Raw genomic sequence first — 18,367 nt, forward strand, 5'->3', positions numbered from 1 at the left:
AATTAGAGCAAGAAACTGGAGTAGAGGAACAGGAAGAAGATGAGGCTGAGCCCGTCGATATATCCCCCCCTGAGGAGGCTGCTGCAGTTGCTGTGGAAGTCCCCGCAGGGTTTGCGATCGTGAGAATTAAACGGCAGGCTAAGACTGTTCCTCGATATTTATCTCCAAAAGACTATGTTAAACCAGTTATACTTCGCCTGCTCAGCAGTTAGCTGAACTGAGTGCTAAACCAAAGTATCTTACGCCTGCACAGCAATTAGCAGAAGTGAAGTCACAGAAGAAGCGAAGTGAAAAACAGGCTGGGTGATCGGCCCTTCTGTCTTGCCCTGGGCCGTTTGCTCCCGCCTCCCAATCCCCTCGGTTGGCTGCTCCCCCCTCACCCTTCCGCGGATCAGCTGCCCCTCCCTTACCGTCCCTCGGTTGGCTGCCTCTCCCCCACCCTCCCTTGGTTTCGCTGCTCACCCCCACCGCTTTTCCTTGAGCCGTCCGCCCCCCTCTGCCCCACTTCGAGTTGCCTGCCTCCTCTCCATATTCCCTTGAGCCATCCACCCCCTCTCTGCCCCCCTTCGAGCCGTCTGCTTTCGCTCCACCTCCCGTTGAGCTGTCTGCCGCCCCTCCCCTGCCCCCAAACTAGTCAACAAATGCAATCTTAAACATTGTGTCCTTCTCTGTCTAGTGATAGCTCTGACAATGAACTGCCAGTTATAAGTACATCTAAAAAGACACAGGAATCTGTTTCTGTTAGACCTCGTAGCAGATTCAGGCCTGCTGTTTCTTGGACTCTGCCTTCCTGCCAGGCGGCTGTGACTCCTCGACACCCTTTGCAATTTTGGGAGCATGTGAGAATGAAAGCAGCTGAAGTAGATTGGAATTTGTTAGAGAAAATAGGTCCACCTAAAAGGATGGAGATGGCTGCTCCTGCTGCTTCTGGTGGGCCTGTGGCTTTTCCTGTTTTCAAAGCTGCTCCTAATTCAGGACAAGATAGCCATCAGGTTTTTTGCATGGAGGGTTGTACAGGACCTGCAGTCTAAAGTAGATCAGTATGGTGTTAACTCTTCGCAGGTGATGCAAGTGATTCGTGTTTTAAATGCTGATGTACTTGCACCTTATGATATTGTTCACCTTGCTACAATTCTGTACTGCAAAGCTCTCTATTTGTGACTGATACACAGGGGCCACAAGAGGCTCGGCAGGGATTGATATACCGGTAGCTGACACAGTGACTATTTTGACAAGAGGTATATGTAAAGTGCCTCTTGATGCTTATGGTCCTATAGGCAAAGGTTTGAGTGCTTTTTTGATGGGAAGATCTAGTAGCACTATTCAAGGTATTAATGTCCATTTGGGTCTTATTGATTCTGATTATGTGGGACAAATTCAGGCTATGGTGTCTGTAAGTGAACCTCCTGTTGTGATTCAAAAAGGTACTTGTATTGCTCAACTTGTTCCTTTTATGAGTTGTGTTCCAACTGTAGTGGACCGGAGTTGTGGCACTGGAGGTTTTGGATCTACAGGACCACCTCAGGTTCTCTGGACTCAAAAGGTGACAGATGAGCGTCTGGTAATTCAATGTTTGGTCACTGCTAAGGGATGTCGCCCAGAAACTACAACAATATCGGGTTTACTTGACACAGGAGCAGATGTAACTATAATTTCACAGTTTGTTTGGCCTCCAATATGGCCCGTCACTCAATCAACCTTTGGAGTTGTTGGGTTAGGTGGGTCAACTGCTGGTGCTTTATCTGCTATTGCGATCACTGTAACACATCCGGAAGGCCAACAAGCTAACATGTATGTTACTAATGCTAAACCTAATTTATGGGGACATGATTGCTTAACCCAATGGGGTGTTAAAATTACCACGGATTTTTAGTGGGGGCCACTGGGATGCAGGGCCTTAAATGTCCAGTTGTGTCCTTGACACGGCTGACAAATAAGCCTGTCTGGATTGATCAGTGGCCCCTGCCTACTGAAAAGCTTCTTGCCCTGCAAGGCTTAGTGAAAGAAAAATTACTAGCTGGACATATTGAAAACTCATTTAGCCCATGGAATACACCCGTGTTTGTAATAAAAAAGAAATCTGCTAAATGGAGACTTTTGCGGCGGATAAACTCTGTGATGGCCACAATGGGTGCTTTACAATCAGGTCTCCCAACACCTACAATAATTTCACGAGGATGGGAAATAATTATCATTGATTTGAAAGATTGTTTTTTTACAATTCCATTGGCTGATCAGGATAAGGAAAAATTTGCCTTTACTGTGCCTTCTGTAAATCATGAGGAACCGGCCCAAAGATATCAGTGGACCGTTTTGCCTCAAAGAATGAGAAATTCTCTAAGTATTTGTCAATGGTTTGTGGCAAAGGCTTTATCTAAGGTCCAAGAGCAATTTAGCAATTGTTACTGCTATCATTATATGGATGATATCTTGTTGGCGTCTGAAAACAAACAACAATTATTGGCTCTTGAACAATGTGCTGTGAAAAATTTAGAAGCCTTTGGTTTGGTTATCGCCCCTGACAAAGTTCAAAGACAGATGCCTTGGAAATATTTGGGGTTGATAATCACCAATTCACAAATTGTGCCTCAACCTGTAAAATTGGACATTGAAATTAAAACCACTGTAGAGATGCAGAAATTGGTTGGTGCAATAGGTTGGCTTAGGCCATACTTGGGGATAACCAATCATCAACTGCAACCCTTGTATGACTTACTGTCGGGGATAACTTCCTCTATGGATGAGAGACATTTGACTGCTGCAGCAAAAAAGGCTGTAGAAGAAACTGAATTAGCCTTAACATCTAAATTTGTTACTAGGATAGATGTTTCTGTTGGTGTGCAATTATTTGTTTTGAGAGATCATGAAATACCCTGCGGATTGTTGTGTCAATGGAATGACAAATGGGAAGATAAATTGTGTGGGAGAGTTAGGGATTGCGGCCGGAAGATCTCGGGCTGTTACACGTAGACAGGAAGACCCCTCCTCACCTTCAGTCTGACCTTGGCTACCTGGCCGCACCCAGGACAGGGGCAAAGGAAGTGACACAAACTACCCAAGCCATAAATACCCCTGAAACCTTTTAATAAACGCCATTTGCTATCCACCACATTGGTGTCGGCAGTGAGTGGACCCAGTGACTCTGTATTTGAGTTACCGTGCCGGACCCCAGAACAGGTCGCCTTGCAGCAAGCTGCAACATTCTGGTGCCGACACCCGGGAACCAGCCCGGGGTGCGGGAATCGCTTGGACAGGGGCCGGCGGCTGCACAGCTGGACTAGTGCGGCGGGGAGGACGCTCCCGGACCAGCGAGAGACATGGAACCATTCACGAAGGTCGTAAGTTTGGCTCATGAGCAAAAGGGGATTGAATGTGAGCTCAGGAATTTTAATCTTGCTATTGCGAGACTCTTAGTGGATATATTGTATTCGGAAGTGTGGGAAAGATGCACTGCCGCTTTAAAAACCTCAGGCAGCGGTAAAGCCCTCAAAGCGTGGGGGAAAGTAGAGAAGGTCCTACGCAGGGCATTAGAAGAACAGGAGACGTGGGAAGCTGCGAGCAAATGTTTATTGCCTACGCCGCAGCTGAGGATGGGCGCGGCGACACAGACCGCGGAGGACTTAGAACAAACCGGCGGCGAAAAGCCGCGGACGCCGGACCCGCGGCGTCCAGAGCAGATCGGCTTACCATCAGACGAACGGGGGAAGGAGGACGCGCGGTCGTTTTGGCGGGGACCCGCGGAGGAGGCCAGGGTGGTGGCGAAACCGCCGAACCCCGAAGGGGAGGACAGGGATACACCTCCGCCATATGCGTTTGAAAATGGCGGGGAGGCGTGTGTTCAGGGTGGAAAGGAAGCCGCGCCGGGCGGAAGTGGAGTCAGCCTGCTTAACAACGCGTGCGCGGGCGAGCGGGGGGAACGGGGCGGCCCCCGCGGAGGAGCGTATGACCAATCAGAGAGCTCAGCTCACATTCCGTCCTTGTGGGGCAAGGACCTCCCCCAGCAGGAGGCGGGGGGACCCCAAGGGGAGGGAACGGTCCGAACCCCGCAAGAAGGGGCCGGACGCGTTCCATCCCTCCCCGAGCCCGAGCCCCTCCCCGAGCCCAAGCCCGATCCTCCTGCGGAGCCCGCTGAGTCCTAGACCCCCCACGGAACCTTTCCGGGAATTCGCGACTCCCCTATCCATCCCTTCCCCGCCGGCCGGCGGCCCAGCGCCGGGGGCGCGGCGGCGCGCGCGGTCCTTTTGGGGGGAGCTGGCGGAGAGGACCCGGGGCACCGGGAGGGCGGCTGGCGCGGACGCGCGGGCGGCCCCGCCGCCGCCGCCGTACACGGCAAAACACAGCGCCGGTGATCCAAGAGATGGGCGGGGCGCGCGAGTCCACGGCGGGAAAAGCCCGGAGGCGCGAGTAGTTGCTGACGTGCATGCGCAGGGGAGCGGCAAAGAGCGCAGATTAGATCAGGAGCCGCGCTCAATACCGCTACCATATAAGGGAGAGATCCCTCCCTGCGGGAGGCAGGGCAAGCCCAGGGGGCGGGAGCGGTACCACCCCCGAAGGGAGGAGCGGGGTCGGAGCCGAAAGAAACGGCACGGAGCGCCGGAAATTTATCGGCAGTCCACTTCCGACTCTGAGTCAAGCAACAGCTGCTCAGACAGCTCGGAAGAGCTGGCCGAGTCCGGATGGGACTCGGAAGCTGAAAGAGCAGAACTAACGCGGTTTCAAGCGAAACCGAATAAAGCCTTAAGCAATATCAGGAAACAATCGCAACACAAACTCACCGATTGGGAAAAAATAAGAATAGCTTTCGCGAATTGGGCACCCGCAGCCGCGATACATGCCTTCCTGGTTAAAGTCACCGGAGTACAGGGGTCCAGTATAGCTGACATGATCAGACACGTTGCAAACAAAGAATACCTAGCTCCCATTCAAGCAGCAGTTCACACTGCAATAACGAGTGTGATGGCACGCTTTAAGGGAAGCCAGCCTGGGCAGGCAGCAATAAACTGCCCCCAATCAAGACAGTCACCAGCAGCTGCCCCACCACGCCAGGGAAAACCTAATGGACCGTGCTGGGCGTGTGGCAGGAAAGGGCATGTAGCTAAGGAATGCAGACCCAAGCATCAGGGAAACAGGAGAGGGAGGGGGCACCCGGGCCGTATCCAGCCTCCTCCCACTGGAAACATGCAACGGCCCAGCTACAGCAACCCTCAATGGGACACAGGGTTCCCGTGCCCACCACTGCCAACCCCTCAAGAAATGTCCAACTTTGCAGCCCAGCCAATGGTCCAACCGAACCCACCTGCGCCTCAGGAATACCACAAACAGCCCCTTGGGGAAGAGGTCCCTGGGTGGCTTTGGCCATGAAAGCATGGGAACGGGACCCGTGGGTGGCCGTTGCCGCGAAGGTGGGCAAGCACCCACTGATCGTGTGGGCAGTGTGTCGTCTCCACAACAGCTCTGACGACTTGGCCATCTGCCTTCCCTTTTGGGTGGACACAGGGTCAGACGTCACCGTCATCCCAGGAATCCAGCCTATGGGACCTGTCCAAATGTCACTACCCATGAACTCGATGATACCGAAAGGACAACCCTGTGCAGTGCTCGACATCAAAGACTGCTTCTTTTCTATCCCCCTGCACGAAACCCTTCACATCGGAGTGAAAGCGCTTGCAAAAAAGTGCGGAATTTCTACTGCAGACGCATGTCGTCGCAACGTGCCCTCACTACCAGAAGTCGCCACTATGGTCGAGTGGTGTCAACCCCAGAGGTCTCAAAACCTCAGAAGTGTGGCAAACAGACTTTACCCAATGCCAGCTGTTGAAACCTCAAGCGTGGCTCGCAGTTACTGTAGATACATACAGCGGCATGATTGTGGCCACACAGCATCTCAAGACGGACTCCAAAGCGACCATCCAACACTGGCTGACAGCCATGGCATGGCTTGGAGTTCCAAAGCAAATCAAAACAGACAACGGCCCAAACTTCATCTCAAAGGCAGTCCAGACATTCACCTCGAAATGGAACATCGCCTTGGTGCAGGGCATCCCATACAACAGCACCGGACAAGCCATTGTTGAAAGAGCAAACCAGACTCTGAAAGCTAAGCTAGAAGTGCTAGCAAAGGCAGAAAGCTTCTCCAATGCCATTCCACCGGGTGACCAAGCGCGCATCCTGGCAACTGCGCTGCTAGCATTAAATCAGTACCCTAGGGGGGATGAAACAAACAGTCCAGCTCAGAAACACGGGGCACCTCGAGCGTTAGAGGAAGGCCCGCGGGTGGTGATCAAAAACCAACTGGGGCAGTGGGAACAGGGTTGGAGATTGGTGCTCACGGGGCGGGGATATGCAGCTGTTAAAAAGGACGGGCACATTAAATGGTGTCTGCTTAAGTCAATCAAGCCCGATCTTAACCATGAGCAGAATGAGACTGATGAGAGTTGTGAGTTTCTGTTTACAGGACATGCTCGTGGGGCGTCCTCGTGACGCGTACATCCCCGTTCCAGAGGACGGACCACCAAGCCGTCCAGCAGCGCCCAAGAGAGCCGCGCGGGTGAGACTCAAACACCAACGGTGTTTCTGTGTGCTTTTGCTGTTGGGGCTTGTCGCCAGAGGGCAAGCCAACCCAGACCACTACCCTCATCAGCCATTCAGGTGGGTCATGCGACACCTTAGCAGTGGCAAGGTGCTCAAAGGAGTCACCACACCAAACACACCATCCTTCATACTCCGCTTTACCGACTTGTTTCCGGGACGACCAAAGGTAGACCCTTCTTCCCCACACGTCACACAAACGTACCTAACCTACTGGTGTCCAGCCTCAAACCCAGGAAAAAGCTACTGCAATCACCCAGGGTGGGGATACTGTGGGCATTGGGGCTGCGAAACCATTGTTACAGATGCCAGACCGTCAGGGCCTGGGTGGGATCCACAAGAGCCCGACAGGTTCTTACAGTTCACCTGGGCGCCCACTGGCTGCAAAACACCCTTCTTTTTCCACGGAAATTTCCATCGAAACAGTCATAAAATCCCCAAATTTCAGAAATGCACTAACTACAACATGACAGTTTTACAGCCAAATCACCCCAGTTGGACCACGGGCAGAACATGGACAGTAGCCGTTCAAGGGTCAAAAGAGTGGGTGAACGTGCAAATTATCAGACTTCCAGCCTCTATGTCCCAATCAGTCGGACCCAATCCGGTTCTAGTAGCGAGCAAACCCAGGGAAGAGATCACAGTTAACAGTAGTTCTAGCCCCGATACACAGAAGTCAGAACTAGTCTCCCCATCCAGTCTCCTAGCTGAACCGAACCTTTCCAATTCATTCATAAACGTGCTAAATGCTACCTTCATATCGTTAAATCAGTCCAACCCAAACTTCACAGAATCATGCTGGTTATGCTATGATGCACAACCCCCATTTTACGAAGGCGTTGCCTTCGATCTCCCGTTCATCTTCTCAAAATCAAACAATCCACGCCAATGCAGATGGGACACCCCCCGGAGAGGCATTACCCTGAGTCAGGTTACGGGCCAAGGCAAATGCTTCGGCAATGCAACCTTGGAGAGGCAGACGGGCAGTGTCTGCAAAGAATTTGACAAACTTAAGGGAGGGAAGTTCCAGTGGGTGATCCCAGCTGCATCAGAGATGTGGGTCTGTCACCGATCCGGAGTAAGCCCATGTGTACTCCTTGAAAAATTCGATCACTCTAACGACTTTTGTATCCAAGTTCTAATTGTTCCTAGAGTCCTGTACCACTCAGACGAAGAAGTGTACTACCTCTTCGAACAAACCAGCCGTCTCCACAATAGAGAAATATTGACAGGTTTAACTATAGCCATGCTGCTCGGCCTGGGAGCAGCCGGAACGGCCACAGGCGTCTCAGCCCTAGCGACCCAACACCAAGGACTGTCCCAACTGCAAATGACGATCGATGAGGACCTGCAAAGGATCGAGAAGTCCATCTCTTCGCTGGAAAAATCCCTTTCCTCACTCTCAGATGTTGTCCTCCAAAATAGGAGAGGACTGGACCTCTTGTTCATGCAGCAGGGGGGCCTGTGTGCTGCCTTGAAAGAGGAATGCTGCTTTTATGCAGACCACACCGGAGTCGTCAGAGACTCCATGGCCGAACTGAGAAACCGGCTGAACCAGAGAAAAATGGACAGAGAAGCTCAACAGGGCTGGTTCGAGTCATGGTTCAACCAGTCTCCATGGCTCACCATGCTGATTTCTACCCTAATAGGCCCAATCACTATAATCTTACTAACCCTAATCTTCGGGCCTTGCATATTAAACAAACTAGTGTTATTCATTAAAAGGCATTTAGAAACGGCAAACATTTTGTTTCTCGAGCGCAGACAATTACTTTAAAGCATGCTAAAGTTACTAACACACGATTTTACATTAATCCTACTAACCCATGAAATTTTGTAACCTTTACATTTTATAACTTTATGAGATTTTTACTAATCATGGTGGGGGGGGAAATGTGGGAGAGTTAGGGATTGCGGCCGGAAGATCTCGGGCTGTTACACGTAGACAGGAAGACCCCTCCTCACCTTCAGTCTGACCTTGGCTACCTGGCCACACCCAGGACAAGGGCAGAGGAAGTGACACAAACTACCCAAGCCATAAATACCCCTGAAACCTTTGAATAAATGCCATTTGCTATCCACCACATTGGTGTCGGCAGTGAGTGGACCGAGTGACTCTGTATTTGGGTCACCGTGCCGGATTCCAGAACCAGGTCGCCTTGCAGAAGCTGCAACAAATTTGCATATTTTGGAGTGGTTATCTTTGTCTTTCAGGTCCCGAAAAACCGCTCCAGGTCTGTATGAGCTTTTCGCAGACATCATTATCAAAGGTCGCAGACACTGCCGTGAGATCTTAGGCCGTGATCCTGTAACTATTGTCATACCGGTACAACAATGGCATTTTGAGTGGTGTTTTCGAAAAAATCATGAGCTGCAATCTGCTTTATCTTCTTTTACAGGTGAAATAGCATACCATTTACCTTCTCATCCTATTTTGAATTTTACTAAGACGAATCCTTTTCAGGGGAAACAACTTTGCTCTTCAGTACCAGTGGAAGGTGCAACAGTTTTTACAGATGGATCTGGAAGAACTGGAAAAGCTGCTGTAGCCTGGAAGAAAGATGACCGCTGGGAATATGAAGTAAGGGTTCAACAAGGGTCTCCTCAGTTAATTGAACTTTGTGCCGTACTTTTGGCATTTACCTTATTTCCTAGTTGCGTAAATATAGTTACTGACTCTGTTTATGTTGCTAATTTAGTGAAGCAGTTGGATCAAGCTGTGTTGTATAATGTAAAGGAGAAACCATTATTTGTTATGTTGTTGAAACTGTGGACTGTTATTCGTAATCGAAAGCATTCTTATTTTATTATGCATATTCATAGCGATACATCACTACCTGGATTCTTTGTTGAAGGTAACGCCTATGTGGATTCCCTTGTGGCTGCCTCGGCAGCAAAAATGGTGCCTTATGTGTTACAGCAAGCTGTTCTATCTGACCAATTTTTTCATCAGGGTGCTCAGGCACTACGGCAGCAATTTAAATTATCACATAGTGAAGCAAAGTCAATTATTTCTTGTTGCCCTGATTGTCATATGTCTCATGTTTCACAATATTACGGCACTAATCCTAGAGGCTTATTCCCTTTGCAAGAATGGCAAACAGATGTTACAAAAAAGCCCGAATTTGGCCATTTAAAGTATGTTCATGTCACAATTGACACCTTTTCTCATGCCATGGTTGCTTCAGCATTGGCAGGTGAAACAGCTCGGGATGTTATTGGTCATTTCTGCCATGCCTTTTCCATCTTAGGCGTTCCATTACATGTAAAGACAGATAATGGCTCGGTGTATGTTTCAAAGAAATTGCAAATGTTTTTTCCTGCCTGGGGTGTTGGTCATTCTACTGGTATCCCTCATGCTTCGACAGGCCAAACAATTATTGAACGTGCTCATGGTGTGTTGAAGCGCCAGGTACAAAAGCGAAAAGGGGGAATGCAGAAGGAGTCACCTCAAGTGAAATTAGACAAAGCCATTTAAGTCTTAAACTTTTTTTGTCCTTTACCTGACTTGCAAGTCTCTCCTATATTCTACCATTTTTCGTCTTTAAATTCAAAACAGCTGAACTTTAAGAAAGGTATTAAGGTATGGGTGAGAGATTTAATCATGGGAAAGTGGACTGGCCCAGTGGAATTAGTAACATGGGGAAGAGGATACGCATGTGTTTTAACAGAAAATGGCTCTCGTTGGGTCTCTGCCCGTTGTGTCAAACCTTATTTGGAGCACACAGAAAAGGACAGGATGAGTGGTTCTACAGTGAGAGCAAAATTAATAGACAATTGCATTGGCTATTAGCTAGATGGAAGCATGGACCCTCAAGGAATATGTGGTAAAGATGTTAATTCAAGACAGAGTAAAGGGAGTTATAGACTTACGCTGAAATTCCAAAATTTAAGTTAGTGGATGTTACTTTTGCTTCTTTTCCTTGAATTCTCTTACAGAGAGGTTGGTAATACTGAGAAGTGTGTCTTGTACCATTTCCTTTTGCAGGGCACCGACAGTCCCAAAATAAGGGAATTTGATATACCTAAGGGAGAAGTGTTGCCTTTGCATAGGAGTTGAATTAGTAGCTTAAGTCCACACTTTGAGCAACTAGGTTGGTTGCCCGTTATGATAGCAGCAACCAGTTTCAAGGTTAAGTGGATGCTACTTAGTTCTAAGTGGTGACTAGGCAGATGACTTGGTCTCTGACTCTCTGTGGGAGAAAGTTATTTGATTAGGGGTGAAGGTGTCATTCTGCTACAAATGTGTCATCGGGAAATTTCAAGGTCTGTAACGGTGTTTGAAGATCTGTCTTTATGTGCTTTGTTTGTATATGAATGTTAAGATTGTGAGGGTGTGTGTTGTGGAGATGGTAGAAATTGGTTATCTGTAAGTGAATGAAGAATGGATACTCCATCTGCTTGGATTTTTGCAAGGGCCCTGCAGAAGTCCTTAGCAGTTGTGTTCACGGGTCAAATACAAAAAGGGGGAATTGTAGGAAAGGCATTCTGTGCTGTTCTTGAGAGCTAGCAAGGGGCTCCTGAAGATAAGGAAGCCCCATATCTCTCCTGAAGGAAGACTAAGGTTGTTACCATGGAGGCAGGATGAAGGAGAGAAAGTTAAGTGCAATAATCTGTGGTTTTCCTGGGCCTTATATGAGTCCAAATCCGGCTAGCTCGGACTCTAGCCCACACAGACTTGCATAGACGAAAATAAAAGATGAGAAGCGCTCTTCTCCAAGTGGAAACAAGTATCGTGTTTATTGGCTTGGTGGCAAGATACTCTGATGATGGCGACCACCCAGGTAGAAAAGAGGACGTGGCACTCTCACAAGGGAGTTTTATACCCAAGGGGATGGGGGCGGGGGGAGAGAGGACCGCGGCCAATGGGATGCCATTGGGGAGGGGCGAGGGCAGGGGTACCCATGGGACAGACCACCAGGTGTGTCTAACGGGGGGTGTGTGAGGGAGAGACCATGTGATGGGGGAGGGGAAAAAATCATCCACGTGACCTAACATACTCAGTAAAATTTCCCATCACACAGTGCAAAACAACAACTAAATAAACTATTTAGTGCAATACAACAGTTAAGAGATACGGACTCTGACTGGCTCACGGAGTGATGTGGCTCCCTGATCACCTACTGGGAACTTTGTTTCTCTCTTATGACCAATGGGCACTGAATGTGTATGTTGGATGGGTGTGTCTTGAAAAAGTATAAAAGCAACGTTGCTGTAATAAATTTCTCTCGTGCACCTTTTGATGGAGTAGTGTATTTCTATACTGTGTCATGCTCTATTACGACAAGAGACTGTTGCTTTTTTGGAACTGGGCAAAGCATCCTTAAAAGGGGAACCCTAGAAGCAGTTCTCGTCCATGCACAGTGGTGAGAGCACTGGGCATGGAAGGAAGAGGTCACAAGAGCAAGTGTTCTTCAGGCAGTGTCATGTGTGACAAGGAAACACCAGAGGTTTCAACTGTGTTTCCTGGGGAAGCCTATGGTACAAGAGGGACTCCTCTCTCCTTGATGAACTGAGTTGATTATCTGAGGGGTGGTGATGAACTAGGAGTTGATCATCTAAAGGGGTGGTAACTGGATTGAGAATATAAGGTTTTATTTTGTGCTGTGGTAGAAATTGGGAGGGAGGAGGAGGAATGTTTTGGAAGGTTTTCATTCTGAGTTATGTGTGTGTTCCTTTTTACATATAGTTGTAGGTTAATAATTTTTTTTCTTTATTCCTAAGCTTGAGCCTGCTTTGATCTATTTCTGGTCACATCTTACAGCAGACACTGGGGAGAATTTATTTTCATGTGGGCACTGGCATTGCACCAGCATCAAACCATGACACCTTATCAATGACATGGATAGTGAGATCGAGTGCACCCTCAGCAAATTTACAAATGGCACGAAACTGAGCAGTGCAGTTGACACAACAGGATAGGATGCCATTGAGGGGACCTGGACAAACATGAGAAGTGGGCCCATGAGAACTTCATGAAGTTCAACAAGTGCAAGTGCAAGGTGCTGCACCTGAGTTGGGGCAGTCACAGACATGAGTAGAGACTGGGAGATTAATTCATTGAGAGCAGACCTGTGGAGAAGGACTTGAAAGGTGGATGAAAAGCTGGGCATGAGCCAGTAGTTTGCTTGCAGCCCAGAATACCAACCACGTCCTGGGCTGCATCAAAAGAAGCATGGCCAGCAGGTCGAGGGGGGTGATTCTCCGCCTCTACTCTGCCCTAATGAGACTCCACCTGGATTACTGTGTCCAGGTCTGGAATCCTCAGCACAACCAAGATGTGGACCTGTTAGAGTGGGTCCAGAGGAAGGCCACAAGGATGACTGGAGGGCTGGAACACCTCTCCTATGAAGACAGGCTGAAAGAGTTGGGGTTGTTCGCCCCGAATAGAAGGCTCCAGGAAGACCTCATTGCAGCCTTCCAGTTCTTAAAGGCAGCTTGTAAAAAAGGACAGTGACTTTTTACACAGGCAGATAGTAGTAGGACAAGGGCAAATGGGTTCAATAAATTCTTCACTGTGAGGGTGGTGAGGCACTTGAACAGGTTGCCCAGAGAAGTTGTGGATACCCATCCCTGGAAGCATTCAAGGCCAAGTTGCGTAAGACCCTGAGCAACCAGATCTAGTGGGTGGCATGCCTGCCTATGGTGGAGGGGTTGGAACTAGATGATCTTTAAGGTCCTTTCCAACTCAAGCGATTTTATGATTCTATGATCATAGAATTTATTCCAAATACATAGATATTTTTTATCCAGAAGCATACTTCTCTGGCCTCTATGTTTTTTGTGAATAGCACTATCATTATATCCTTACTGCCTTTCTACATATTTTTTAGCTATCCTGTTTTGCTATTCTGTTTCTGGAAGCTTCTCAAAGAACTGGCACATACACATTTTATCTAAAAATTAAGGTTCAACCACTTTGGGAATAATTGTGTACCCTTTAACATTCAACCATTAAAATATGTCATAATAATTTTATTTTCTGTGTTTGGGAATGTCAAACAATATATACTATAATCTTTAAATTTGTATCAAGTGTATTAATTTACTATAGTACTTGGATGATTGATGGTTTTCCATTAGACTGACTAGTTTTTTGACTTCATCAAGATTCATACCCGTCTCTAATGTTCATATGGCTAGATTATAAGTTGACAGTCTGAAATACCTTTAGGTAGTCATCTGTCACACTGAATATACTACAGAGGCACAATAAAGTAAAAAGCTGTGAAGCGCAAGGTGCTAACTGCAATGCAAATTGCTTAGAAGAATGAACACTGAATGAGATTGTAGGCTTTTACCTCAGGGTCAGTGTGACCTAAAGACTCAACCTAAGTCAGCTCTCACTGTCTGAGAACACCCCATACCAATGACAAAGCAAGAAAAGATTTACCCTTCAATGAAACCAGACATGTAACCTGGGAAAAAACTGCAATTGATCAGAAGCCAGGATAACCCCACCACCACCTGCATGGGACATTGCTTAGAACAGTGAAGATGAAGACACCACTGACCATACATCCACACCACTTGCATGGGATATGTACATACAGATTACATGAGCAATAGTAACTGATTAGCCTACCCCTTGAGTAATTTGATTTGTCTACGCAACTGTATTGTAACACATAAAACCTCTGGTTTCCTTTTTATTGGGGTCCTCCATGCATTAACCTTGAGAGGAGTCCCTACTCAAGTGGTGTCCATTGATGCACAGCCAGCTGCCATGGAGGGAGAGCTCAATGGAGCCTAATGATTGCAGATATTTATAGCGTAAAGTTATTGGCTCATAGTCAGGTTTTCTGCTCTGTTCAGGCAGTTTCTGCCACTTATCAGCCCAGTCTCCGTCCAAATATTTTTTGTGGTTTTGGTGCTGGGTTCCCACTGATAGCCTTGCACAATAGTATTAACTCTGGTTAGACCTATTCATTGAGCACCTGCCTCATCCAAAGTTTAGTTACTTCAAACAGGACAAGTGACTCCATTACCCTATGACAGTCACGGCTGGTTCTGTCACCAAATTACCAAAAACGGTTGAATACGACTCAACACCAATTTAGTGTTGAAGAGGGCATAGTTAATTCAGGTGCCTGGAGTGGCATGGGGGATAACTCCTCCTAACATTCCCACTGATTTCTACAAGTGTGTAGCTAATATACAGTCACTACATGCATATTATAATTTGTCCATTACCATAAAACCCTCCCCATGTTCCCCAAGTTCCAAATCTCAGTCCTTGTTTTGGCTGTAGCTGCATTCCTGATCCTGATGTCTCCTCTGTCTTCCAACACCCTTGCCTGGATATAAGTTTCTGCAGGCCTTGTTTTTCTGCTAATGGTTCACAGACATAGTGTCTTCTCTACTAAAACTACACAGTCACAGAAGAAATCTAATTAAAATTTTTGGCATTGTTCTGGTTTGAAAGCAAAACCAGTGAGACACTACAAGTCAGAAATACTATTTATTAGGAAAAGGGAAAAACCAAAATACATGCAATAATATAAAAGATAAACCACTGACAAAGTCAGAATACAACCTGACACCCTGTTTGTCAGGGTGTTGATAGCAGTCCAGTTGGAATTGTGGCTGCAGTCCTCCTGGAGTGGCAAATGTGGTTCTGTTAGAGCAGTGATCCTGTAGAGTGGGGGTAGTCTTCCTCTGAAGACCCAGTGGAAAAGACAGCCATTCCTCTGGGAATCCAGTGGAAAGACTGACTGTTCTGTCCCAAATGCCAGATTATATCCAGGTGGGAATGCTTAGCTCCCCCCTGGGTGGAGCATCTAACAGTGGGCTGTTATCTTTCTGTGAGTCATGTGGTGGGTCCATTAAACAGAAATGGCTCCTGGAGGGAGTTATCTCTGAGTCATGCAGAAAGGCATTGATGGGCCCATTAACAGGAGATAAGGAAGAAACAATGCCCCTCCTGGTTTCAGCAGCTCTTGAGGATGGGAATAGAATATATCTTATTATCGTAACCTAGGACAGGCATCAGTTCCAACCAGCTTAAAAATGGCCCCACCACAGGCCAAAGCTGACCCAGATAAGTTTGTGGTGCCTCTATGAAAACACATTTTTAAAAAGCAATAAATATCATGGGAAAAAAGAAACAAGGCCAGAGCAGTAGAGGCAAGTCTGTAGCAGTGTGATGTCATAGTTTATCTCAGGTACCCTGTCCTTTCCCAAGTGCCAATCACTTCCCCCTCTCCCCGCCCTGACCCCTGCTGGGTGCTGTCTGTCAGTCCTGGCATTCCAGTGGGGCATCGAGTTGATTGGCAGAGTTCAAAAGATGCCCTGTATTCCTGGGGGTCCATTGGCCCACCCAGGTGTCCCTTGAACCTGAGACCTGCCCACCCTGTACCTGGTTGGTGGGTTCCTTACCCCTCCCCTCCCTCTCTCCCAGGGGTTAAAAGACCCAGTGACCACACAGTTCGTGATTCTGTTAGTAGTTGTTATGGGGTTTAGAAGACTGCCATCTGAATAAACTCTGAATCGAAACTCTAGCAGAATCCACTCCTTCCTTCACCATTCGCCTTAAAGCATCTGCGACAGAGGGAAACTGGGGCTTGTGCGTGTATGGACTTGTCTCCAGGCCAGCTGCAGCATCCAGTGTAGCCAGAGGTGTCTCTGAGGTAAAACCACCGCAGTGCCGCCTTTCGGTCGAGCAGCAAAGGCTAGACAAGCCCAGGCAAGCCCCATCCGGACATATATTGGATATTATTTCAATACAAGTCCATGCTGGAGCAGGTATGTTGTGGTGTGTGTTCAGTTCCCAATTGAGTTATCTTCCCTGTTTTGTATTGTTTTATGATGCTTCCCCCCAGTTACACCCCTATACCCAGTTTGATGGTTCAGTCCTGGTCCCCCCTTTCCCTCGAATGGTGTCCTCCCTGTCTGGGCTCGCTGCCAAGCCCTTGTCTCCACCCCCGTTCCCCTGGCAACTGCCCCTTTCCCCTCCTCCAGAGCCCTGTTCATCTCCTGAAACCCCCCCATCCTTCCAGAAACTTCTCCCTTCCACAGGGGGTGATTGGGCAGGTGCCCTGAGTCCCTCCTTCATTCGTGTACCACTTGTTGCCACCCCTGTCAGTCATGTTGAATTCCCCTCCTCAGTTTCCCCCTATTGGTTCTTGTACACCCCTTTATATACTGCTTCTCCCCCTTTTGTCCCGTCTTTTCCCGCCTGGACGCAGTGGCGTCTTTTCCCGCCCCGACGCAGTGGCATCTTTTCCCGCCTGGACGCAGTGGGGTCTTTTCCCGCCCCGACGCAGTGGCGTCTTTTCCCGCCTGGACGCGGTGGAGAAATGATACATTAAAACCACTGGGCTACACCGGGCGTGTCAAGACCCTCTTTTCTCTCGGCTTCTCCGCCTTGCCGCTTCTTTTCGATACTGTTGCTGCTGTCCTGCCGAGGAAGGCGCAGCCCGGACGTCCCTGACGGATCTGGGTAGTGCCCCCTTAGCTGCTAGCTGCTGCTGTGCTCTGAGCTAGCCCCGGCCGCCTCCCCCCCCGCTCGGACGGGAGGGAAGTGCTTTCGACACAGCAGCCGCGGCACAGGTATATTTCTGAAGGGACTGCAGCCTGAGGAGGAACCCACGCTGCAGCAGAGGAAATGAGTAGAAGGAAAGAGCAGTGTAAGAGTAAGGAACAAGGAGTGGCAGAAAGAAGCCCCTATGTCTCAATCCCGACCTCCTGCACCATTTGTGGCCTCACTGTAAAGGGACTGAGTATAAGATGTACCAATAATAAGGGGAGTAACGACTATGAAGGGGGGAAAAGAAGTGTCTGCCTGATGTTGAGCCTGGGAAAGTTGGAAGGAAAGTGTTTTCCTTAAATGTTTGTCTTTTTTTTTTCCTCAATGCCCAAATAAGAATTTTTTTTTTTAATTAAATTAAATACCTTAAGTCAAGTATGTTTTGCCCACAATAGCCAAAAGACAGACATAGAGGAAAATCACTGCTTCAGTTTCTATTGGGAAGAGTAGAAGGGCTGATCTTACTTCTGACCCTGATGAAGGGATTTTTGGTTTGCAGTTACAGAACTCAAATAATGTTTGAAGGGAGGGTCTCCTCTACATATCATGCAACTGATTCTACATGGAATAAGTGCGTCTCACTGATTACACAACAGGCTTGAGTAGGAAACCTCAACTCCAAGAATCCTGTAAGTGTTTGTGGACTGGCCAGAAGATCAAAACTTCAGAATGTCACCTGAGGAGGTGATGCATGGTGAAGAGGCCCTGTGTCATTGCAACAGGTCCCCGGCAGGGTAATAAGTGACATAGACTCTGAAGACATTTACAGAAGGCTGATTTCACCTTATTAAGAAACCTGTGCTTTTTAATACCCTAGTTTGCTACAGGCGGACCTAATTGGTTCTTTAATTAAAACACGGTCACCATTGGCTAATTAAGAAAGCACCCTTTGGTAAACAAATCTCCATAACACATTCCTTATGTTCACAACACCAGGTGCAGCAAGTTAAGAATTGTTAATTGTTCTGTTCTCTGATCTTCTCATGGCCTTTCCCAGAACAATGCCTGTGAAAGTTGTCTGTTGCCCTCTGTGACCAGAGAGCTGCTGCCATAGCCCTGCTGTATAATAAATTACCAGAAAATGAAAAGCAATATACCCTGTTTACAAATTAATCCTGTCATATTGTGGGAAAGCATTAGAGGTGGAAAGTTGTTGTGTGGAGTCCCGCACAACAAATTACAGAAACTATTGAAGGAAAAGGTGAATTGAACCAGTTTGCAGGAATGAAAACCATCCAGCTGGCTTTAGAT

At 47.9% G+C, this 18,367-nt stretch overlaps 2 protein-coding genes across 2 annotated transcripts in view; one reads left to right on the top strand and one right to left on the bottom strand.

The window, feature by feature from the left end:
• The window catches only part of LOC127060973 (uncharacterized), a 959,777-nt gene that overhangs the window by 933,256 nt on the left and 8,154 nt on the right, over window positions 1-18,367 (bottom strand). The window lies entirely within an intron of this gene.
• Window positions 3,591-18,367, top strand: part of LOC127060951 (5E5 antigen-like) — an 808,761-nt gene continuing 793,984 nt past the window's right edge. The window contains exons 1-2 of the mRNA XM_050986291.1: window positions 3,591-3,940; window positions 3,990-5,764. Of these exons, the coding sequence (XP_050842248.1) occupies window positions 3,591-3,940; window positions 3,990-5,361 (1,722 nt within the window). The 3' untranslated portion in view covers window positions 5,362-5,764. The remainder of the gene's footprint in view (window positions 3,941-3,989; window positions 5,765-18,367) is intronic.

This window comes from Serinus canaria, chromosome W (assembly GCF_022539315.1).
Source record: "Serinus canaria isolate serCan28SL12 chromosome W, serCan2020, whole genome shotgun sequence".
NCBI lineage: Eukaryota > Metazoa > Chordata > Aves > Passeriformes > Fringillidae > Serinus > Serinus canaria.